General features: G+C 37.3%; 1 protein-coding gene across 10 annotated transcripts in view; it reads right to left on the bottom strand.

The window, feature by feature from the left end:
* Positions 1-25,865, bottom strand: part of TFDP2 (transcription factor Dp-2) — a 175,802-nt gene that overhangs the window by 32,515 nt on the left and 117,422 nt on the right. For 9 of the 10 annotated variants that reach the window (XM_047099199.1, XM_047099198.1, XM_047099208.1 and 6 more), the window contains 3 exons: positions 21,363-21,466; positions 14,210-14,331; positions 12,755-12,802 (listed from right to left, as the gene is read on the bottom strand). In XM_047099199.1, coding sequence (XP_046955155.1) covers positions 12,755-12,802; positions 14,210-14,331; positions 21,363-21,466 — 274 coding nt within the window. The remainder of the gene's footprint in view (positions 1-12,754; positions 12,803-14,209; positions 14,332-21,362; positions 21,467-25,865) is intronic. The other variant, XM_047099201.1, reaches the window with a different exon arrangement.

A 25,865-nucleotide genomic window follows, 5' to 3' on the forward strand; every position in this document is an offset into this window, starting at 1 on the left:
CATTAAACACTGGTTGTGTTACCATCATTAAAAAAAAGAGACAATGGAAGAACACACATCATCTATAGTCTTGCCAAGGATCAAACACCAGTCTACAAAGCCACTGAATCCTATTGCCAAACTACACGAAACACCGAAAACAGGAAGATATTGAGATGCACATGAGTATGAAATCAAGAAGATCTAGACTGTGGGAAACTGCAGAGGCCAAATAGCCTAGTTTCAACAACTAAAGTATAAGGAAAATAAGGGGACAGAAGGGAAATCTATATATAAAAGATAACTTTTTTTTAAGATAACTTTTTTTTTAAACTTTATTTATTTTTGAGAGATAGAGAGACAGAGCATGAGCAGGGGAAGGGCAGACAGAGAGGGAGACACAGAATCCAAAGCAGGCTCCAGGCTCTGAGCTGTCAGCACAGAACCAGACATAGGGCTCGAACCCACAAATTGTGAGATCACGACCTCAGCCAAAGTCAGGCACCCAACTGACTGAGCCACCCAGGCATCCCTCAACTTTTTAAAAAAATGGACAAGACTAAAATGTGCCAAAGGATGCACATTTAGGTAATAAAACTATTTAAAAATGCAAGGAAGTGATTACTATAAAAATAGGGATAACGGTTAATTATAGGGGAGAGAGGGTATAGTTATTTGCATGGGACATGGCTTCTGGGTTATACTTCTTGATCTGGCGATGGTTATAAGACTGTTTGCCTTAAAGTAATTCATTAGTCATACATTTGCTTTTTGATTTTTCTGTAACTGGTATTTATTTATTTTTTAATTTATTTATTGTTTAATTTACATCCAAGTTAGTCAGTATATGGTGGTGCCACAATGATTTCAGGAGTAGATTCCTTAATGCCCCTTACCCATTTACACCATGCCCTCTCCCACAACCCCTCCAGCAACCCTCTGTTTGTTCTCTATATTTAAGAGTCTTTCATGTTTTGTTCCCCTCCCCATTTTTATATTATTTTTGCTTCCCTTCCCTTATGTTCTTCTGTTTGTATCTTAAATTCTTCATGAGTGAAGTCATATGGTATTTGTCTTTCTCTGATTTCACTTAGCATAATACCCTCTAGTTCCATCCACGCAGTTGCAAATGGCAAGATTTCATTCTGATTACTGAGTAATACTCCATTGTATGTATGTATGTATGTGTATATATATATATATATATATATGTATGTATATACATATACATATATCACATATATGTATATACATATTCAGTGCACATATATGTATATACATATACATATATCACACACCACATCTTCTTTATCCATTCACCCATTGATGGACATTTGGGCTCTTTCCATACTCTGGCTATTGTCGATAGCGCTGCTATAAATATTGGGGTGCTCATAGGCCTCTTCGAAACAGTATACCAGGTATCCCTTGGGTAAATACCTAGTAATGCAATCGCTAGGTCAGAGGATAGTTCTATTTGTAATTTTTTGAGGAACCTCCATACTGTTTTCCAGAGTGGTTGCACCAGTTTGCATTCCCACCAGCAGTGCAAGAGATCCTCTTTCTCTGCATCCTCGCCAATATGTTGTTGCCTGAGTTGTTAATATTGGCATTCTGACAGGTGTGAGGTGGTAACTCACTGTGGTTTTGATTTATATTTCCCTGATGATGAGGGATGCTGCGCATTTTTTCATGTGTCAGTTGGCCATCTGGATGTCTTCTTTGGAGAAGTGTCTATTCATGTCTTTTGCCCATTTCTTCACTGGATTATTTGTTTTCTGGGTGTTGAGTTTGGTAAGTTCTTTATAGATTTTGGATACTAACCCTTTATTTGATATTCCGTTTGCAAATATCTTCTTCTATTCCGTCGGTTGCCTTTTAGTTTTGCTGATCGTTTCCTTCGCTGTGCAGAAGCTTTTTATTTTGCTGAGGTCCCAATAGTTCATTTTTGCTTTGTTTCTCTTGCCTCCAGAGACATGTTGAGTAAGAAGTTGCTGCGGCCAAGATCAAAGAAGTTTTTGCCTGCTTTCTTGAGGATTTTGATGGCTTCCTGTCTTACATTGAGGTCTTTCATCCATTTTGAGTTTATTTTTGTGTATGGTGTAACAAAGTGGTCCAGGTTCATTCTTCTGCATGTCTCTGTCCAGTTTTCCCAGCACCACTGTCTTTATTCCATTGGATAGTCTTTCCTGCTTTGTCAAAGATTAGTTGGCCATAGGTTTCTGGGTCCATTTCTGTGTTCTCTATTCTGTTCCACTGATCTGAGCATCTGTTTTTGTGCCAGTATGTAACTGAATTATATTTTACAAAAAAAACCCAGCAAACAAAACATGACATTTAAAACAGATAGAAATTTGAATACTGCATATTTGATATTAAGGAATTATCATTAATTTTCTTAGGTATAACAATGATATTGTAGATATATTTAAAAAGGAGTTTTTTAAGATACCAGTACAGAGATTTATGATGAAAATGATAGGATGCCAGGGATTTGCTTTACAATACAGGAGGGAGTATATACAAAATGAGATATGCCATGAATTGATTGTTGTTGAAGTTCAGAGATGTGCACACATAGGAGGTTCATGATACCAGTCATCTACTTCTGCATTTTAAATTCTCTAAATTAAATAGTCTTTTAAAAAGAGAGAAAAAAGAATGGTTTGAGCATATCTTTGATTATTTACAATGGTTTAGTCCTATCCTCCGTTTCCTATACTCAGCTCAGCTTTCTCAGGAAGGGGTGTTTAAACATCACAATACCCTATTAATATAAAGGACAACTCAACATATACAATATGTAACTCTGGATCCTACTGCAGTTCTCATCTAGATGAGTGACAGAACCATCCACCCAGTCACCCTAACCAAAAACCAGATTCATCCTACGTTCTTCTAATTCCCTTTCTAATGAATCAATCTAATTGTATCAAATCTAATCTACTTCAAGGCCTAACTAGCTTTTGAATTTCACTTCTCTAAGTTCTCACTGCCCTAGGTTCAGGCCCTCATCATCTCTCTAAGAATATCACTAGAGCCTTATAAGGGTTCTCCTTTGTGCTGTCTAGAGGCATTCCAATCCCTCCTCCATAAGGCCATTATGGTGATCTTTCTAAGTAAACTGGATCACAGCCTATTCAGTTTAAAATCAGTGGTAATGGCAAATAGTAAATACTTACTGAATGCTACGTATGTGCTAGTTATTGTTCTAAGTAATTTCATTTTTTAAAAGAATCTACCAATTCCCATTTGCTACATATATTTTCACACAAAGCCCACTCTATGCTGATTTGCCCTCAGTGTTTGGGGTATTTAGGATACAAATGGCTAGCCGTATGTAAATATGTATAATTAGTACAAGGTAGGCAAAAAAAGTAAATAAGAACTGTTAAAAATAGTGCATGAGTTATTTCTGAAAGAAATATGTTGTGTATGGGGTTTTATATTTATGCTAAGAAGTGGATAATGGTTTAAGTAAATAAAATTCTCAACTCCATGTTTATAAACATTTTAAAAGCCAGGGATGGAGCAGGGTTGTTGTTTTTCATGTAATTCTAGGTCTTTTTTAAAAAGGGAGCAATAAGAGGCGCCTGGGTGGCTCAGTTGGTTAAGCGTCCGACTTTGGCTTAGGTCATGATCTCACAGTTCATGGGTTCAAGCCCTGCATTGGGCTCTGTGCCAACAGCTCAGAACCTGGAGCCTGACACAGATTCTGTGTGTGTGTGTGTGTGTCTCTCTCTCTCTGCCCCTCCCCCACTTGTGCTCTCTCAAAAACAAATAAACATTTTCAAAAAAAATAAAAAGGGAGCAATAAGATAATCATAGCATAGTGTAGGGCGATCACCTGACTAATCTGCCTTCTATTGTCAGACATGGATAAAATTTAAAGGAAGAAACTAAACACAGTCCTTAAATAGGAAAAACTAGACTTTCAATAGCTGATGAACATGACCTTGAAACAAATACAAGACCATATATAAGAATTTTATAAGATTAGTTCAGTTAATGAAATAAGATTTAATTATAAAATATAAATAGAAAATAAAATAATTTTATAAGAATTTTTAGGATTTTATAAAAATATATTTTTATATATTTTATAAAAATACAAAGATAAAATAATTTTATACAATCAGTTCATGAACTTGAAGAAAACTGGTTAAATACCAACATTGGTAAACTATTTATTAGCTATGTATTTTGAACAGTTTACTTCATTTAGCTCTGACCCATGATACTCCTCTGCCTGAAAAACAGAAATACAAGTGCCTGTCTCACAAGGCTGCTATGAGGAAGGATTAAACTCTTCATGAGTTACCAGAATCTTCATGAGCAATACAAAACTGAAGGATACTACTCAGCCCTGGCTGAATCAAGAAATTAAACTTGGCCAATAAACACATAAAAAAGACGCTTAACATCAATAATCATTAGGGAAATGCAAACAAAACCCCAATGAGATTAGGATGGCTATTATCAAAACCAAAAAGAAGTGTTGTGAGAATGTGGAGGAACTGGAACCTTTGTACATTGCTGGTGACAATGTAAATGGTGCAGTAGCTATAAAAAAATACTACAATGGTTCCTCAAATACTTAAACATAGAATTACCATCTGATCCAGTAATTTTACTTTGTGTTATTACAGCTAAAGAAATTAAAAATAGGGACTCCAACAGATACTTATACCTACCTTCACAGCAACAATATTCACAACAGTCAAAAGGTGAAAACAACCCAAATGTCCATCAACATATGAATAAACAAAACGCAGTACATGCATATAATGGAACATTATTTAGCCGTAACAAAGAATGAAATCCTGATACATGCTCTAACATTAATAAACCTTAAAGACATGGTAAGTAAAATAAGTCAGAGATGAAAGAGTAAATACTATATGATTCCTCCTACATGAAATAGAAATAGTCAAGTTCATAGAGACAGATAGTAAAACTATGGTTACTGGAGCTGGGGGAGGGGGAAGTGGGGAGTTATTGTTTACTGGGTACAGGATTTCAGTATGGGATGGTGAAAAAGTTCTGGAGATGGATAGTAGTGATAGGTGAACAATAGTTTATTATTTATTTACTCAGTGGTTCTTTTGGTTTTAAACTTATGTTTTGTTGTCTTTTATACTTAAGTGTTGATGGTGTCATGGCTTCATTAGCCAGTATATTTTTGTAAAATAAGATGCCATGGTTTTAGCATTTCATCATTAGTTATGGCTAAAAACCCAAATTCAATATACAAAGGATCATGCCTCTCAGCAAAACATTTACAAATTCTATTGTTCTTCATTCTTTAAATCACTCCCACTTCAAATCTGGTTTACTACTATCATGGTCACATTCCGAAAAGGTCTGCCTTTTCTTGAGAAAATAGTTCAGGAATGCTCGTTTCACCATCATAAAATGAGAGTTAAAGACAAAATAGTATAAAGTTTGCTTCCTAATGTAGTTAGTAATTTTATTTTATTTTATTTTTTAAAGTATATTTTTGACAGAGAGCGTGCGCGTGCGCGTACGCGCGCGCATGAGTGGGGGAGGGGCAGAGAGAGGGAGACACAGAATCTGAAGCAGGCTCCAGGCTCTGAGCTGTCAGCACAGAGCCCGATTTGGGGCTCAAACTCACGGACCGCGAGATCATGACCTGAGCCGAAGTGGGGCGCTCAACTGACTGAGCCACCCAGGCGCCCCTGTGGTTAATAATTTTAAATAATAAACTTAAAACTAGGCCTATTTAAAAGTTTTACATAATTGTGAAATGCTATAAAAATAAATGCCAAAAAAGTATACATTTCACATGTATTCTGTGTGATTTTCAGTTACGTTACACAAATTAACCTTAAAGAGTAACTCAAATTAGGTCAAACACCTAAATGTAGGAGCAAAAACTATAAAACTCTTACAAGAAAACACAGGCTAAGGCTTCATGATTTTGACTTTTTCAATTGTTTTTTTAAAGATGACACCAAAAGCATAAGCAACACAAGAATCAAAAAACGTTTATTAAACCCAACCAAAATTAAAAACTTTGTATTTCAAAGGACACCATCAAGTAGATGAAAAGATAACTAAGACAGAATAAGACATTTTGTTGCAAATCATATATCTGATAAGGATCTTGCCTCTATAATACATATAGAACTCTTACAACTCAATAATTAAAGACCAAAAGATTTAGAAAGACTTTTTCAAAGAAGATATATAAAGGTCCTATAAGCACATGAAAAGATGCTCAACAGCATTAGCCATTAGGGAAATGCAAATCAAAACCATGATGAAATATCATTTCACATCCACAAGGATGGCTCTATAAAAAAGACAAATAATAAGTGTTGGATAGATGTGGAGAAATTGGAAGCTGTTGCTGGTGGGAATGTAAAATGGTACAGCCACTCCAGAAGACAGCCTGTCAGTTACTCAAAAGGCTAAAGAATTACCATATGACCTTGCAATTCTATTCCCAGGTATATATATAAAAAGAAAAATGAAAACTTGTTCACAAATGTTCAAAGCAGCATCATTCATAATAGCCAAAAAGCAGAAACGACTCAAATATCCAACTTTAATGAACAAATACACAAAATGTGGTATATCCACACCATGGAATAAAAAGGAATAACATACTAATATATGCCACAACATGGATGAATCTTGAAAATATGCTAAATAAGGGGAGCCTGGGTGGCTCAGTCGGTTAAGCATCGGACTTCAGCTCAGGTCATGATCTTACAATTCGTGGGCTCAAGCCCCATGTCAGGCTCTGTGCTGACAGCTCAGAGCCTGGAGCCTGCTTCAGATTTTGTGCCTCCCTCTCTCTGCCCATCTTCTGCTCATGCTTTCTGTCTCTCTCAAAAATAAATAAACATTAAAAAAAAAAAAGAAAATATGCTAAATGAAAGAAGTCAATTACAAGCTTAACCAAGGCAAAGAGTCCTATTTCCTTGGTATCAATTCTGTTAAGTTTCAGCCCTGGGGAAGAAATGTCTTTGGTGTAATATCTATGTGTATGGAGATGAAATGGGAGGTACAAAGGGATTTGGAAGATTGGCAAGCTTCAACTTGCTAGGTGCTCCTTGGATAATCTTCATTTCAGTGCCCTCATTACCTCCCTCACTAATTCATTCTCGCTTTTTTAAAATTAAAAAAAAATTTTTTTAATGTTTATTTTTGAAAGAGACAAGTGTGAGTAGGGGAGGGGCAGAGAGAGAGGGAGACACAGAATACAAAGCAGGCTCTGCACTGCCAGCACAGAGCCCGATGTGGGCCAGAACCCAGGAATCGTGAGATCATGACCCAAGCCAAAGTCAGATGATCAACTGACTGAGCCACCCAGGTGCCCTATTCTTGCTTTTTATACTTGTTACCTCTAAGCCTAGAGCCTCTTCATTTCAGTCAGTATAGGGAAGAATGGTTTCCATTTCCAATTCTGACTTCTCCAATGCATATTTTGGGATGTGAATTTCTCTACTACCACTTGTCCTTTATTGTAATCACACTGGCTTTCATCTAATTGGAAAATCTATATCTTTACCACTTTTTATAGCACTTTTAGAGATATACTTCCTTTTATTATTTTTTACATGAAAATTTCAATAGGATTTTAGGGTTTGGGGTATAAACATGATGTTCAGTCTATCATCTTAAATTGGAAGCTCACTATTTTTTTTTTTTTTTTAAGTAGGCTTCACACCCAGTGCAGGGCTCAATGCAAGGCTTGAACTCTCAACCCTGAGATCAAGACCTAAGCTGAGATCAAGAGTCCGATGCGGGTGCTTGGGTGGCTCAGCTGGTTGAACATCCAACTTCAGCTCAGGTCATGATCTCATGGTTCATGGGTTTGAGCTCTGCATCAGGTTCTGTGCTAACAGCTCAGAGCCTGGGGCCTGCATCAGATTCTGTGTCTCCCTTTCTCTCTGCCCCTCCCCTGCTTGCGCTCTGTTTCCCTCAAAAATAAATAAACCTTAAAAAAATTAAAAAAAAAAAAAAAAGAGTCTGACATTTAACCAACTGAGCCACCCAGGTGCCCAACTCACTATCTGAATCTTAGAGTTTACTTTACTTAAGTTTTCTCAGAATCGAGCTATTTGGAACACCAGGACCCTCTTTCCAAATAACACCAAAATATGGCTACAGGGTATAAACACTATGATCTCTATTAGTTTATTAATCTAATAAAGAAACCAGTAGGAACTGTTCTTTACCAAATAAAGCCAAATTGAGAAAAAAAAAGGAAAATAAATAGAAAATAAAACTACTAATATGGTATAGTTTGAAATGCATGTTAACTTTTATAACTTCGTTTGAAGTATTCAGATGAATTATACACAAAGAATATTATCTTTCCAGGTGCTTAACTAGAACCTATAACCACTGTATTTTTATATTTTCCCAATAATAATTTATTTTTATTTACAAAAGTAATAAAAACTTCATTTCCCACTTAAATGAGCCAACAAGAATACGTAAATCAGCAAAATAATTTCATGTGGTAATTTAGTAAGACAATTTAGAAAAAACTCTTTACTTTCCTGGAAGTATGTATCCATTGTGTTGGGTATGGGTGGAAGAGGAGGTGTGAAATGGGAAATAAATATTTATTCCTTATGGATCTTCATTCTCTCCCTCCTTGGGTTATATCATTTAGGCTTGTGACCACTTATGTGCTAATGATACTACTTATATACTAATGATATCATCACTTAGATAACTAATAAACTTATTGAACTTCATTATGTCTAAAACAAAATTCTTCCCAAACCTACTCCTAAATACACTAAATGTAAATGGCATCAATATTCACCTAGCTATTTATGCAAAACAACCAAAGCTATCCTTTATTTCTCCTCTTCCTTCCTTTAATCTATCAATAAATTTTGTTGGTTCTATGTCTATTATTTATCCATTTTTTTCCCATCTCCACTGCCAGGCCACTGTCCTCTGCAATAGTCTTCTGATGTTCCTGCTTTTGTCCTTGTTTCCTTAGAATCCATCTACCCCTCAGTAGCCAGTGACTTAAATCATGCCATTTCCCTGCTGAAAATCCTCCTTAGAACAGAAACCAAACTCCCTACCAGGACCTACAAAGGTCTTTCATCATGATTTGAACCCTGCCTACCTCTCCACCCTCATGTCATATCACTCTGCTTTTCAAACTATCTCCAGGCCATTGTGCTTCCCCAAATACATCAACCTAGTTCCTCAGTTGGGAGCTTTACATTTGCCACTCCCTCTGCCCAGAATCCCTGTCTCCCCCACCTCACCTAATCTATTTAGCAGCCTGACTCCTTTGCATTCAAATATCACCTCCCTTGTGAGGCTTTCTCCAAGGTAGCCACAATCACTTTTCTTATTTTTTTTGTATACCACTTACCGTAATCTAAAAATAATCTGGGGTGCCTGGGTGGCTCAGTTGGTTAAGCATCTGACTTTGGCTCAGGTTATGATCTCACGGTTGTGAGTCTGACCCCACGTCGGGCTCTGTGCTGACAGCTCAGAGCCTAGAGCCTGCTTCAGATTCTGTGTCTCTCTCTTTCTCTCTACACCTGCCCTGCTCACATTCTGTCTCTCTCAAAAATAAACATTAAACAAAATTTTTCATAAAAAAAAAATAATAATCTTATTTGCTTATTATACTCCCCCCCCATATAAGCTCTCTAAGGGCAGACTTAACTGTCTTGTTTATTATTCTCTCCAATGCTTAGAACATAAGTTAGTAGATATTAAAAATGTTTGCTAAATGAACAATTTCATAAACATCATTGAAGCTGTACACATATTAACTATACTGATTTTGATTACTATTAGCTTATTACAGTTTACATTAGTTAATTATAAATTATTAGTTTATTAAAAATAAGTGGAATTCTAACTTTTCCACCAACAAAAAGATATTGAGATTAAATGAGCCTACAGGAAGAATACAATACTAGTGTGCCAAATCTTCATTTAAGACAAGAACAAAGAAAAACACCCACAAGCTGCCATTGCCGCCTGTGGGGCACCCAGGACCTTCTGAATCCCTCAGCAGAGGTCCAAATGGAAAATTAGATCTGGAAGAGATGCATGTAGAAGACACCATCAGATTCTGTCCAAAGGAAGAAAGAGAGAGTGAACAAACATCTTTCAGGATTAAACCTCCAGACAAGAACAGAAAGGGGATTTTCACAGCTTCTTCTACGAGCTCTCTGAAAAGAAGTCCAGTGGATCAGAATACAGGGAAAAAACTAATGAGAATCCCTCAAAGGATCCTTTACCTACCAAACAAGATTTCTTCAGAAACTGACTTGCTCTCACAAATGACCTTGACAAAGGAACAGTTGTGTAAGACATACTTAAAGTTGCACTGTCAAGTGGTAAGATGAGGATAAAAACATTGAACGTATCTCTATATACTGATGTATAAATCCCTGAAGAAAACAAATACAAATACTTACAGATATAATACTAAATCAACATACAAAACATTGAAGAGATAAAGACTAGTCTATGGTTGAGAGCTGGCTTTTTGGGAGAAGGGAAACAAAGATGTTTCACAGCGTTACAGAAGAACACAATGCATTTGGAGGAAAATAAACATCTGTAAGAAAAACAATAGGGGTGCCTGGGTGGCTCAGTCAGTTAAGTGTCTGACTCTTGATTTCAGCTCAGGTCATGATCTCATGGTTCCTGATGAAGCCCTTGATGGGCTCTGCACAGACAGCATGGAGCCTGCTTGCAATTCTTTCTCTCCTCTCTCTCTGCCCCTCCCTTGCTTGCATTCTCTCTTTCTCCCTCTCTATAAATATAAATAAATAAACGTTAAAAAAATCACATGCAGTAATCTTCGTGACTTGATTGTGGGGGTGGGGGTGGGATTCATTGTAGAAAAGTTACATTAAAAAATAAAAAGAATAAAAATCACTAGAAAAAAAGGTCACTGAATCATATGCAAAAAGGAAAAGTTGAATCAGTGTTTATACCAACAAACTCAATCTGGCACTTCTATATGTGATCTTTAGAGGTCTCTCTTATGAAGGAGTGTAAATAGAATCATGTTTTTTATATTGTTGGCAGTACATAAGGGCCACCAATCATAACAAATGAAAAGTACTATTTTAAGGCCTTATGCATTGCTGAATACATCATAAGAACTTGTACTGCTGCCCTTTCCAGGGATAAACACAAAGACCAGCAGGAGCTAGAAAGAGGAATTTCCATTAGGAAGAAAAGAATATATTTCCCCACATATTTCTATATGATATAGCAGTTCCTCAGACATGATTTTATCTGTTCAAAACAATTAAGAACCAAGAAGCAAGCAACAAATGCCACAAAGGAACAGAAGTACAGCCAGTCCCAATGCAAGAAAACACACATTTTAAAAAATATATATCGCCTCAAGGTCCTCACTCAGAGTCTTCTCATTTTTATTTTAGACTGAATGTTAACGCATTTGGCTACCTAGTTTCTCAGGGCACAGCAAATCAGAGGTGGCAAACTAGAAAAGAGATAAGACAGAAAACTATTTATTACTCTGAGAGCAAATGACCTAACAAAAGAACAGAGATTAAAACACCACTGGAAAAAGGAGTTAAAAGATCTTAGAAAAAATCAAATTTAGAAAGCATAGCTGGGGAAGTTTTATTTAAGACAGTAACAACCTTACAGAATTCCTGCCTCGAAGACAACAGGTCTTATTTTAATATAGTGCCACACTGGGGCACTATAGAGCCCCTGGTGGCTCTTATATAGAGCCACCTGGGTGGCTCAGTTGGTTAAGCATTCAACTCTTGATTTTGGCTCAGGTCATGCTCTCAGGGTTAGTGAGACTGAGCCCCACACTGGGCTCTGTGCTTACAGTGCAGAGCCTGCTTGGGATTCTCTCTCTCCCTCTCTCTCTGCCCTTCCCTGCCTTGTGTTCTCTCTCTCTCTCTCAAAAATAAATAAACTTAAAAAAAAAACCAGCACAACATTAATATGGTACCTCATGTAGTGGCTTGCATGGCATACTGAACTTTAATGACCCTACATGATCGTTTTTATTCCTGGAGTTTCTGACTTGGTAGACATTCATACTGCGTTCAATACTCCACAGGTGATTCTTTTTTTTTTTAATTTTTTTTAACGTTTTATTTATTTTTGAGACAAAGAGAGACAGAGCATGAACAGGGGAGGGGCAGAGAGAGAGGGAGACACAGAATCGGAAGCAGGCTCCAGGCTCTGAGCCATCAGCCCAGAGCCCGACGCGGGGCTCGAACTCACGGACCGCGAGATCGTGACCTGAGCTGAAGTCGGACACTTAACCGACTGAGCCACCCAGGCGCCCCTCCACAGGTGATTCTGATGCACACTGAGAAACACTGTCCTAATAGTCTAAGGAAATGTTATACTGTACTCGACTTATTAGTTAAGAAAGAAGTGAGACTTTACTACAATCTTTAAATGTGTTCAATAAAACTTCTTTTTAAAAAATCTGGGCATGTTGAGGTAACGTCGAATATTCACTTTGGTAGGACACTTCATCCTCCAAAAGGAGGGAGAGGGCTAAATAATACACTACCAACAGCCAATCTACTAACAGGATGATTTCTTTTGAACCTATGTAAATATAATGAATTTATGTAATGATAAATGAAATACAACACTCACTGAGGTATAAAATAATGGCAGAAACTCAATTAAGTCCTGTGAAGAAAAACATCTCTAATTAAACTAGAATCGTCCAGACATCAAACTCCTCTCTACACAGTAGCATCTCTCAAACAAAACACTTAACGCTTATACTCACCTTTCTGAAAAATCAGAATCTATAAATTCTCTAGCTCGTTTTCTATCACTAAAAAGAAAAAAAAAGATAGCATAAAAAGAACAGGTATTTAAACACAACTTTATTTTATGAATAATTTACTGTAACTTGTCTAGTTTCACAGCAAATATATCCAAACACAAAACCTAACAAACATGAAAGATATGTCCATAAAATAAAAACTATAATTTTATCATAGGAGTAAGAGATCACAACATAATAAAATTTATCACAGGATCAAAAAGACCACAATATAATACTGTAGGCTGAAATGAGCTCGAGGAATATGGGAAGAAATGTTGCAGACTTAGAAAGGCACAGAAAGTATGACTCATTCCAGAACAACAGAGCAATCATTCCACCCCTAATATGAAACACAGCTGGGCTGAAAATACCCAAACCCTGGCCATCTCCAAAGCAGGCCAACACGACTGGCACAGGCGTGGCTTTCATGTTATAATCTCTCAAGGCTGTGCAGAAATCCAAGGTAACTTCTAGGTCCTCATGTATTAAGGACTGAATAGAGGCCATGGGATTACAGGTGATGGTGTTTCATCTCATTTGATAGTGGAAAAGGATGTATTCATATGAAACTATTCTGTCTCTAATGTGTGTTTATATGTGTATACACATGAACATGTATATGGCTTAAAACACTTTGCCAGGATTATTTAACATCCTGGGAACAAGAAAGCTCTTATACAACCAAAATTTACTGTCTGCTAACTCACAATTGTAAGTCAAACAGAACTACGAGTACAGTATGTCACCATGAAAATAACTTCTAAAGTGATAAAATGAAGTTTTGAGTCCTTTATCTTAAGATTTTTTTCTTTTACAGGACGATTAAATGGTAAAATGATAAGGAGCAGAGAAAGGCTGGGTAAGGGTATCTACAGGCAGAGATGAAACATGTAAAAGTTTAATACTAAAAGTGGTAAATGAATAACGCAAGGGATATTGATTTAACTGTCCAGTGTTTTAAAAGGATCAAGAAAAAACTCAAGAAAAATTTTAATGTATTTGGCTTCTTTTCCCTAGTTCCTTTTCTGGTTTTGAAGGAAATAAAAAGTTACAGGAAATTCGGAGGATAGCCAACACTTAATATGTAACTCTTTTCTTATGTTTATTAAAACAATATAGTTCGTGCATCTCCAAAGCAGCTAAATGTGATAATCATAAAAACAGTACTTTTTGAGAGGTGAAAGAGTCAGAAGACACAGGTACAAATTATTGTATTTAAAAATGATTGCTCCATATTGTATTTAAAAATGATTGCTTCATATCTGAGATATAAAGTGAAATAAAACAGGTTGATTTTAAAGGCCACACATTAGTTTTTAAGGACTAGACTAACATGAAACAAGAACAGAAGACAAGAGAGTGAGAGCAAAAGATCATAGCTTAAAAAATGGTAACTTGCAACAACAGTCTTACCCTGGGACCCAGCCAGTAGCTTCTGCTATGTGTGTCTGAGTAACCATTGCTGGTGCAGGGGTATATGGACTCCCAATCAGAACACTTCCTGAACTGGTTAGTCTCTGTGGTGTGCTTATAATCTATAAAGTTAGGACACAGAAAATAATATTCTTAATTATAAAGAAAAGCATACATGTAGAAAATCATGTTGACTGCTAAGCTACATATAAGGAGGAAATCTCACTGCCTAAAATGTACTTAATATCAATCATCTAAATCATACACTTTGATGGGGCGCCTGGGTGGCGCAGTCGGTTAAGCGTCCGACTTCAGCCAGGTCACGATCTCGCGGTCCGGGAGTTCGAGCCCCGCGTCGGGCTCTGGGCTGATGGCTCAGAGCCTGGAGCCTGTTTCCGATTCTGTGTCTCCCTCTCTCTCTGCCCCTCCCCCGTTCATGCTCTGTCTCTCTCTGTCGCAAAAATAAATAAACGTTGAAAAAAAAAATTAAAAAAATAAATAAATAAATAAATAAATAAATAAATCATACACTTTGATTTGCTTATATTCTAGGATCTTAAAGCACAAGTATCTTGAATAGTGATATGGTTTCAGGTTTCAGCAAGTGAACAGCAATATGGAAGGATTAAGTTGGTAACTAACAATGTTTTAAAAATCAGAAAAGCAAGAAGCTTTCTTTGAAATTACAGAACCTAACTGCAGTTGAACTTGATGTATTCAAACTAGGGCAACAGTAAGTTGGATCTTCATGTCCAAATATATACAAAGGCATTATGCAATTTAGCTTGTTATTATTATATTTATTTAAAAATTTTTTTAACATTTATTCATTTTTGAGACACAGACAGAGTGTGAGTGGGAGAAGGGCAGAGAGAGAGGGAGACAGAATCTGAAGCAGGCTCCAGGCTCTGAGCTGTTAGTACAGAGCCCAATGTAGGGCTCCAACTCATGGACTGCAGGATCATGACCTGAACTGAAGTTGGACGTTTAACTGACTGAGCCACCCAGGTGCCCCATGTTTTAAATGTTTTTTATTTTTGAGAGAGAGCATGTATGTGCACATGGGAGAGTGGGGGAGGGGCAGAAAGAGAGGGAGACAGAGGATCTGAAGGGGCTCTGCGTTGACAGCAGAGAGCCCCATGTGGGGCCTGAACTCACAAACCAGGAGATCCTGATCTGAGCTGAAGTTAGAAGCTTAACTGAGCCACCCAGGCTCCCCACAATTTGGATTATTATACAGACGCAATTTTATCTTCTTTTTCAAGAGCATTTCCTCATGTCATTAAATATTCTTTGAAGACATTTTATTTGTTACTAATTTTTTTTTTAATTTGAGAGGGAGCGTGAGGGAGAGCCTGAGTTGGGGAGAGAGAGAGAGAGAGAGACAGAGAGACACAGAGAGAGAGAGAGAGAGAGAGAGAGAGAGAGAGAGAGAATACTAAACAGGCTCCACACTCAGCATGGAGCCTGAGGCAGGGCTCAATCCCACGACCTGGTGATCACAACCCGAGTCGAAATCAAGAGTCAAACACTCAACTGACAGAGCCACCCAGATGCTCCTCTTCAAACACATTTTAATGGTAAAACATTTGATTTACTGTTCCCTACTGTTAGATACATATGGATATTCAATTACCCAATAGTATAAACAATACTGTGATGAACATTTTTGTACAATGATCTTAGCCTTAATTTCTATTTCCTAAGGACAGACTCCAGAAAGGTAACTAATGGAACTAAGGATACAGACATTTAAAAAAAGTTCTTTGATATATGTTACCAAAATGCTTCTTAGACTTCACTGGTAAATAGACCATGTTTCTTTCCAAAAATGTTTATAATAATTAATACAAAAAACAATTTAGTATTTTAGTAATATCTTTAAAAGTAATTTTGTCAAAAAATTAAGGGCATGCTCCAGTGAATGGGGATGTTAATGAAACAATATTGGCCCCATGTGAGTAACTGTCAAAGAATGAGCTGCTGGGCACAAAGGGATGCTCTTTCTTTTTTCTCATTCCAACCCAGAGGCCCGGGACTGCCCCTACCTGAGCAACCCCAGATCTTTGAATTTTCTAAGGGAAGAGATTCTATTTTTGTATACTTTTGAAAATTTCCATAATAGTAAGGTTCTGTTTAAGTCCCAATTAAGAGAGAAAAGCATCTATGTGAGCAACACATAATTTTTAAATGACAGATCTTAAAAGAAATAATTCTACTTCTACTGCCTTATGTAGGTCAAAATATTAATTAATTTTTGTCTCCCTGATCAAATGACACCTGTTTCTGCAAGCTGGGTCTAAGTCTAGTCATTAAGTTAGTTGCTAATGTGCTCCATAAAGAACAAAGAGAAGGATCCATTTGCATTTCAAGTTCAGTTCAGACTTGGTTTTTAAATGTTTGTTTATTTATTTTTGAGATAGAGTACATGCAGGTGCATAAGCAGTGGAGAGGCAAAGTGAGAGGGAGAGAGAGAATCCCAAGAAGGCTCTGCGCTGTTAGCAAAGAGCTGACCTGAGGCTCAGGCCCATCAACCACAAAATCATGAGCTGAGCAGAAATCAAGAGTGTGGGGTTTAACCAACTGAGCCACCCAGAGACCTGCAGACTTGGTTTTTAGTCTCGTCAGGGTGCCTGGGTGGCTCAGTCGGTTGAGGGTCTGACTCTGGCTCAGGTCATGATCTCACGGTTTGTGGGCTGGAGCCCTATATCAGGCTCTCTGTGGTCAGTGTGGAGCCTGCTTTGGATCCTCTCTCTCTCTCTGCCCCTGTCCTCGTTTGCTCACACATGCACGCACTCTCTCTCCCTCAAAAACATTAAAAAAAAGAAGAACTTATTAAAAAAAATAAAGTCTTGCCAACATTTATTCATTTGCTAAATATTTAAGAACTTTAGTTACCTCTGTTTGTGTGTATTTTGCGGATTTGGGGCTAGGGAGATATTACTATATACAAATGTCTAGGAAATAATTTTAGTAAGTTAATTCTATAGATAAGAAAATAAAAACAAAAGACAAGAAACACTGATAGGTATCTGGGGAATTCTGATTCTCTACTATATTCCAAGGACTATTAAATGAGGAATTCAGAAGTTTACCTCATGAAAAAATATGAATACTGGACAATGTGTTTGTACCTCCTACCCCCTCTACACATTCCTCCGCACCTCCATTTCAGCGTACCATCTTTAAGGGTAGAGTGAATGTTTGCAGAGCCTCATACACTGCTAGGAGATATTCACAGAAAAGGCACAGCAAATACTTAATGAACTGAAACCTAAGACTTAGCTCTTAAAATGAAAATAAAGGAGCTTCTTTATTCACTGGTATGCCAAGGGTCTACATAAAATCCAGTAAGGAAATACTCTACAATATAAAGGATATCATTCTCAACAATCACTACATCACACATTCAAATGTCCTATATCATGCCGACCTTGAGTGTGAAGCTTAAGAAGGAAAATTTGAGTATTTGATGAGTCTTTGTCTACTCTATTTCTAGAACAGGAGACAAAACAAATCTAAGCATTCCGATTTACCCTTGAAATAGACTGCATAATTTGTGCAGTATTATTTTTTTTATTTCAGAGAACATGCAAGTGGGGGGAGGGGGCAGAGGGAGGGGGGGAGAGAGAGAGAGAGAAAGAGCATCTTTTTTTTTTTTTTAATGTTTATTTATTTTTGAGAGAGAGAGAGAGACAGAGCTCGAGCATGGGAGGGGCAGAGAGAGAGGGAATCCAAAGCAGGCTCCAGGCTCTGAGCTGTCAACACAGAATCCAACGTGGGGCTTGAACTCACGAACTGCAAGATCATGACCTGAGCCAAAGTCAGACGCTTAACCAATTGAGCCACCCAGGAGCTTAGACTTTTAAGAAGACTCTACGCTCAGCATGGAACCTGATGCAGGGCTTGATCCCACAACTCTGGGATCATAACCTGAGCTGAAATCAAGAGTTGGATGTTCAACTGACTGAGCCACCCAGGGGCCCCTGTGCAGTATTATTACTAAATTCTTTTTCTATATCTGTTATCGGTAGCCTACAGGCTCAGTTTACCCGATTTAAAGGGCTTTGTAGAAAAGTAAAGATGAAGAGAGGATGAAGGAAAATAGGACATAGAAAAAAACTAGTTATCATTACTGAGAAGGGTATGTTGTGGCTTATTCTTTTCTTCCTCAATGTTAAACTGTCAGCTGATATTCTTTGCTGATCTGAGAGTGATTAACAATACTCTATTCCTTTCTCTCAGCACAGTGCCTGGTGTGTCCTTAATAATAGAAATCCTTAGTAAACATTTCCTGAATGAACAAATTGGAGGAATGATGGACTTGAACTAAAATGACAATTTAGAAGTTCGTGTGAGATGCAATGAGTTCCTAAATTAGGACAATGACAGTGAAACTTAAGAAACAAAATCAAAGAAAAGTCAACAGAACTTGATCAACCACTGAACCCAGGAAAATTACATAGGTGATGGTCCAGATATGCTTTATTAAAACTGAACCATAATTATGAAATCCCAAGTTGAAATTAGAGGTAATTACTTCCTATATTCTGTTGATCTAATAAGGAAAATGAACACTTATTTTAAATCTAAGTGCCCACCTCTCCCCATGCCCAAAGACACCCTTAATTTAAGTGTAATTATGTGGTTTTTTTGACAATAGATTACAGATGGGTTATGAAAATCATACAGCAACTGAACCTCATTCTGAAGATTTTCTGCCTTTAATCAATATATCTTACGTACTACTGCCATCTACAGTAAGAGCCAAGAGACTGTAGTAGCCTTGTACTGTAGCTACACTGGTGGGAACAGCATAAAGTATGGACTTGTCCAATCACTACATTGTACACCTGAAATTAATGTAATATTGTGTGTCAATGATACTTCAATTTAAAAAAAGAAAGAAAAACTAAGGGAATATCTGTATTCTGAAGGGAAAAAATCTATATAATTATAAAGGATTATAATAAAGGATTTCATTATTTCACAAAACTTTAGTTTTCACTATAAGAAACATGTACTTAAAAATTTTTTTTTAATGTTTATTCATTTTTGAGAGAGAGACAGAGCACAAGTGGGGGAGGGGCCAGAGAGAAGAAGACACAGAATCTGAAACAGGCTCCACACTCTGAGCGGTCAGCACAGAGCCTGACGCGGGGCTCGAACCCACGAACTGTGAGATCATGACCTGAGCCAAAGTCGTATGCTTAACTGACTGAGCCACCCAGGCTCCCCAAGAAACATGTACTTTTTAACCATGTTAAAATACAGTTATGAGATTATCATACATACGCTGTATGTGTGTGTGTGTGTGTGTGTGTGTGTGTGTGTGTGTGTGTGTATAAAACAGGATACCTTTAAGTAGAGGGCAAGTATCCCAAACTAACACAGTTATTGCTAAACTAGTTTCTATTAACACAGAAAACTACTCTCTTCTTGGGGCTATTTGAAATTTCTATCTACCATTAAGACTTGGCTTGCAAGGAGACATGTGAAATTTAAAGGGCAAGTGAAGAAAGACAACTGTAAGAAGCAAATGGGTGAGGTTTTAGTCAAGAATTTTTCAACTTAAAAAAATGCTTTTTTAATCATAGATGAGAGATTGAGGGTGAAGGGACAATATTCGGAAGAGACAAGCAACAGAAGAGAGAAATGACACTAAGTGGGATTCTACAACAATTAGGAGGTCAAAAAGAAAGCTCTCATTCCTGTCTAAGAACTCAGAACTGCAAAAAGCACCTCAGAATTAAGGAGACAAATTAAGGCCTGGCTTAAAGAGCCCCAATCTCCTTCCCTTCTTCTGACCTTTGTTTTGCTGACTCTCAGGTTTGTAGTAATGGAGTAAGACCACCTATCATCATCAAAACTGAAGTATAAAATTACTTCCATACACATTAGTTCAAATGGACAATGGAAAGAAAAACTGTCGCCCAAAGAGGAATTCAAATTTGAGCCGTAGCAGTATCACTAAAATACTGACAGGAAACAGTTTCTCAAAACAGAGGAGTACTGTAAGGATGAAACTCGTAAGAGTTTGGGCATGTTTATTTAATTTTCGTGTTTATATAAAAGCCTTTCAAAATACAGACTTTAAAGTCAGGTGCCTTATCTCATTTGCACCCACTGCAGGGGCTGGTGAGAAGCAAAAGCTCAGTAATGTCTGAAACATACCCTGAACTACCTTCAAATGGGGACACTTACCTGAGCTTAAGTCTCCATGTGGTTTGGAGCTAGATTACATTCTTCACATACTTAGAGTAAATTGTGTAAGATCTTTGGCTTGAATTTTTTAGATAATTAACAGTCCTCAAGTGATCAAGAAAAATGTCATTTCTAGAATGTCTTAAAATCTCAAAGATTTGCTGAAGTCACTAAGTATGTTAAAATATATTTTTGCCTGAATAATGTTGCACTCAACAGAGTCCACAATAGCGAGTATTATGGGCAAAATGTATATCCTTATTGCTCTATAGATGAGAACATACGCAAGAGCTGACAATGAAGGTTTACTATTCAAGTGTTTACATACTTTTGCTTAAGGTGGGTGAGACCATTACAGTAAGTAGTTTTTAGAGAAATTGCATGCAACTTTGTTTATAAATAAAGCTTTCTAAAAAGTGCTGTATAGTTCAAGCTCTAGCATAATTAAATAATTAATGGAATACCTTCAGAGAAACAGTTAAATATTTTTCATTTTTCATTCATTATTTCTACTGCCAAAGATTAATTGCTCTCAATATAGATGAACTGCTGGGTCATATTCAATTTATAGGAGAGTATGCAGTTTAGGGCAATAAAAGTTATTTTATAAGAAAAAAGAGAACATAAAACATAACAGATTTGAACCAATGTAATCAAACAATTTAAAAACAAGACAATCCTCACACAGGGAGCAAAAAAACCTTGATATTACACATCCAGAAATCACATATTCAAATACATGAAAATTAAACACTGAAGAGCACAGTGGCTTTCTTTTTCTCAAGATTTAACCAGTTATATTCAGATGAAAACAAAATTTTTTCAATAAGTGACTGAGTTAAGAAATGAACGGGAATTTTTTACCTACAGCTTTAAATTTTAAACTTTAATTTTAAATTAGTCTTGCCCACGCAAAATTTCCAATTCTAAGATTTGATGATTTTCTTACCATTTGGGGTCCAACATTCACATTTATTGGTCCTAAGGTTTTTGGTAAAATCTTTGTTGGTGAGTTGGTGCTGGAAACTGGAAACGCAACAAATGAAATGTTACCTGAAATGATACCAAATATGAGGTTAATGTCTGCAATATCAAGGCCACCTTCTATCTATACATTCATGCTCCTAACCCCAGTTTTGCTTTAGTAATTATAATTATCTTAATAATTTAAGTTATATATAAGAAGCCTTACTGAAAAGCCATACTAATGATTGCTTTCTTGTAGTGAATGATTACTTCTGCTGAATAGGAAAACTATAAAATAAATAGTTCAGTCTGCCTGACAGTTAGACTTTTAGTGGGTTTTTTGAGGAAAAAACATAATGCAATACATAATGCAAATCACAGTTTATATCACAGTTGAGAAATCCAGTTAGGTCTTTATTAGGTATCATAGAATAAAAAGAAGTATGAAGTAGAATATGAAGTAAAATATCCATTAGAATTTATTTATATGTATAGTAAAATAGAAAATAGTTATACTAAAAATTAACATGTTTTCAAAATGAGACCGTAGTTTTTTGAGGTTTTATACTAGAGAAAAAAAAATATGATGCTACCTAGTTAGTGATATCGGAAACTATGGGATGTGTACAGTGTTTTCAAGTGATTTCAACACTTTAAATAAAAAAAAATTTTTTTAATGTATGTTTATTTTTGAGAAAGAGAGACGGAGCATGAGCAGGGTTGGGCCAGAGACAGAAGGAGACACAGAATCCAAAGCAGGCTCCAGACTCTGAGCTATCAGCACAGAGCCCAAAGTGGGACTCAAACTCACAGATGGAGAGATCATGATCGGAGCCGAAGTCAGATGCTTAACAGACTGAGCCACCCAGGCGCCCCTCTTTGAATTTCAAATTAAGGCAGCCAAGTGCTACTCCTGAGATGAAAAACTAACCTATAATTTTCTGAACTGTATCAATTATTAACTCCTCTGGACAAACTTCAGTTTATCAATGTTTTTCTTAGTAACCTAATATAACAAAAGAGATCACCCAAGAAAGTATCTGAAAAAGGTTCAATATTGAAACTCTGGGGGAAAAAAATGACAATTAAGGAAACCAGGCCATCAGGCTATATTATAGCTTCTCTTCCTGGACCTGTGAACCTATCTGCACCCTCACATATTTTTACTTCTTTCTGAGTGGAAATTCTCAAATTACTTTAAAGTCTCTGCATGTCCTGTCTTCTCAGGGGTCTCACTCATCAATTATTTACTCTGTCTCCTGAGTTTTCGACTGCAGCATTGGCTTCTCCCCTTCAGTTTCTTTCTCTGATCCTCTATCATTTTCCCTCAATACCCACATTTAAAAATAAAATTCTTTGGGGCGCCTGGGTGGCTTGGTCGGTTAGGCGTCCGACTTCGGCTCAGGTCATGATCTCACCATCCGTGAGTTCGAGCCCCGTGTCGGGCTCTGTGCTGACAGCTCAGAGCCTGGAGCCTGTTTCAGATTCTGTGTCTCCCTCTCTCTCTGCCCCTCCCCTGTTCATGCTCTGTCTCTCTCTCAAAAATAAATAAACGTTAAAAAAAATTTAAAAAATAAAAAAATAAAAAAAATAAATAAAATTCCTTATCTTTTTCACGCCCACTCAGTAAGGTCTAATACACAAACCTGCTTCGCCTTCATGTCCTCAGTCTTGGTATATATATGACTGAGTCTTGGTAATACGATCAAAATCATCCCAGTGACCCAATCCAGAAATAATCAACCCCACCTCATTCAACTGACCACTGTATCCTACTTGTTATCTTCTTACTCTGGTTCCTTTATGCTGCTAGCACTTGTTTAATTTGCAACTTTATTAAATCTGATTCGAATTACATATACCCTCTAACTCAGTGATTCACCATGGTGCCTGTGTAATGGAATTATCTGGGACTCAATAAAAAATACCAAGGCCTCAGTCCCACCCCCAGAGCTGCTGATAAAACTGACTGGGAGTGAACCTGGGCATCAGACTGTTGAAAGTTCTCCAGATGGCTTCAGCATTGCAGCCAGGGCTGAGCACTACCATTCCACCTGGAAATGCTACTTCAAACAGCTTTCCTAGCCCCTCCACACATCTGTAACAAACCCGTCTTTCAACTGGGGAAACTGCTCTGGACACTCCCCTACTTTAGGCCTTTAAAGATTCCAAACATGTCCAATGCTTCTCAGACTCCTCAACATGGCACAACAGCTCTTATCTGGATATCTCACCCCTGCCTCCCTTCGCAGCTTCATCTTCGGCTACTTCCTCCACTCTAATCAGGTTAAATATTTTGCAGTTCCAGAAAGGCTCCAGCTCAACCACTCCAGCTTTGGCACACTCCTTTCCTTCTGCTTGAAGTCTCTCTCTGCTGGGACAACTTCTACCTCCCAGCACTTCAAAATGGCATGCCATACTATTTCCTAAGTCATTATTGTGTGCCAGAGTCTGCTCCAGAGGCTTCCTATACATATGTGTGTGTGTGTGTGTGTGTGTATCATTATATGTTATACACATATATAACATATATATGTACATATATATATTATATATACATATATATCATTAACACTTAGGACAACAGTGTAAAATGTATTATTAGAGACTCCGTTTTACACATGAAGTAATGGAGACAGAGTGAGGATAAATAATTTCTACAAGGTGGCTATAGCTCCACCTCCCAAGCCTCTGCTCTGTGTGTCACCTCCTCCTTAAAAGCTGTCCCCAGCCTCTGTGGTCTAGCTCCTGGATGCCCTTCTGACTTTTCACAAAACCTATGATAGTTGCTTGTTCTAGCTACCATTTACATAGTTCTAAGTAGGCTATGTCTCTAAGCTTTGTAATCCTAGCATCTGGTTTAGTCCCTGGCACAAAACAGATGCACAAAGCTATATAACCATTTGATTAGCATAGACTGGAGCTATCTATCACCTTTTCTCATCTGGATACCATATTTCCTGTAATATAGCCTAAGCTTCATTTCTTTTTTTTGACTTTTTAATAGGTGCCATTACTTATACTGGGTTTGAAATAAGTTAAAATGCTAGGTCCTTTGTTTATTATTTTGAACTGGTATATCAAATAAAGTTTCCTTGCTCTGTAACCATGAAACTGATTTTTGTTTTTTTGTTTTTTTTTTTTAATTTTTTTTTTCAACGTTTATTTATTTTTGGGACAGAGAGAGACAGAGCATGAACGGGGGAGGGGCAGAGAGAGAGAGGGAGACAGAATCGGAAACAGGCTCCAGGCTCTGAGCCATCAGCCCAGAGCCTGACGCGGGGCTTGAACTCACGGACCGCGAGATCGTGACCTGGCTGAAGTCGGATGCTTAACCGACTGCGCCACCCAGGCGCCCCCTGATTTTTGTTTTTTATATAAGATGCATATCTTACCAATTGCTAAAGATTAAGATTATATCAAACATCCTAAATATAGTTGTTCACCACTTTAGAATTCACCCTAACTGGATAATAATAACCTATGATTCTACAGGGAGGAACAGCTATGGAATTGATAGACCAGTGCCATAAACTCAGTCCCAGGTAGGACAGGCATATGAGGAAGAGCACAACACTGAAAAGTCTGATTCTCAGATTTATTTATTATTATTATTTTTTAATGTTTACTTATTTTTGAGAGAGAGAGAAAGAGTGAGGGAGGGAGGGAGGGGCAGAGAGAGAGGCAAACAACAGAATTCAGAATTTGAAGCAGGCTCCAGGCTCTGAGCTGTCAGCAGAGAGCCTGACGTGGGGCTCAAACTCACAAACTGAGATGATGAACTGAACCCATGTCAGACGCTTAACCAACTAAGCCACCCAGGTGCCCCTCACATTTATTTTTTTAATTAAAGTATGGCTGACACGCAATATTACATAGTTTTAGGTGTACAACATAATGATTTGACAATTACATACATTACAAAATGCTTACCATGATGGGTGCAGTTACCATCTGTCACCATACAACATTACTACAATACTATTGACTACATTCCCTTTACAACCCTGTGGACTTACTTATTTTATAACTGGAAGTTTGTACTTCTTTTGTTTTTTTAATGTTTATTCATTTTTGAAAGACAGAAAAAGTGTGAGCAGGGGTGGGGCAGAGAAAGAGGGAGACACAGAATCCGAAGCAGGCTCCAGACTCTGAGCTGTCATAACAGAGCCTGACGCAGGGCCTGAACCCACAAAGTGCGAGATCATGACCTGAGCCAAAGTTGGACGCTTCACTGACTGAGCCACCCAGGTGTCCCTGGAAGTTTGCACCTCTTAATCCTTTTCACCTGCTTCATCTATCCCCTACCCTGTTCCCCTCTGGCAACTATCAGTTTTGTTCTCTGTATTTATGAGTCTGTTTCTGCTTTTATTTGTTCGTTTATTTTTTAGATTCCACATGTAAGTTAAATCATGTGGTATTTGTCTTCTGAGATGATTTTAAAAATTGACCTCAATGCTGTTGAATGTTTAAAATGAGATCATCA

This window comes from Lynx rufus, unplaced genomic scaffold (genome assembly GCF_022079265.1).
Source record: "Lynx rufus isolate CCGP_SWC_20201006 ecotype Redwood Valley unplaced genomic scaffold, mLynRuf1.p SCAF_5, whole genome shotgun sequence".
NCBI lineage: Eukaryota > Metazoa > Chordata > Mammalia > Carnivora > Felidae > Lynx > Lynx rufus.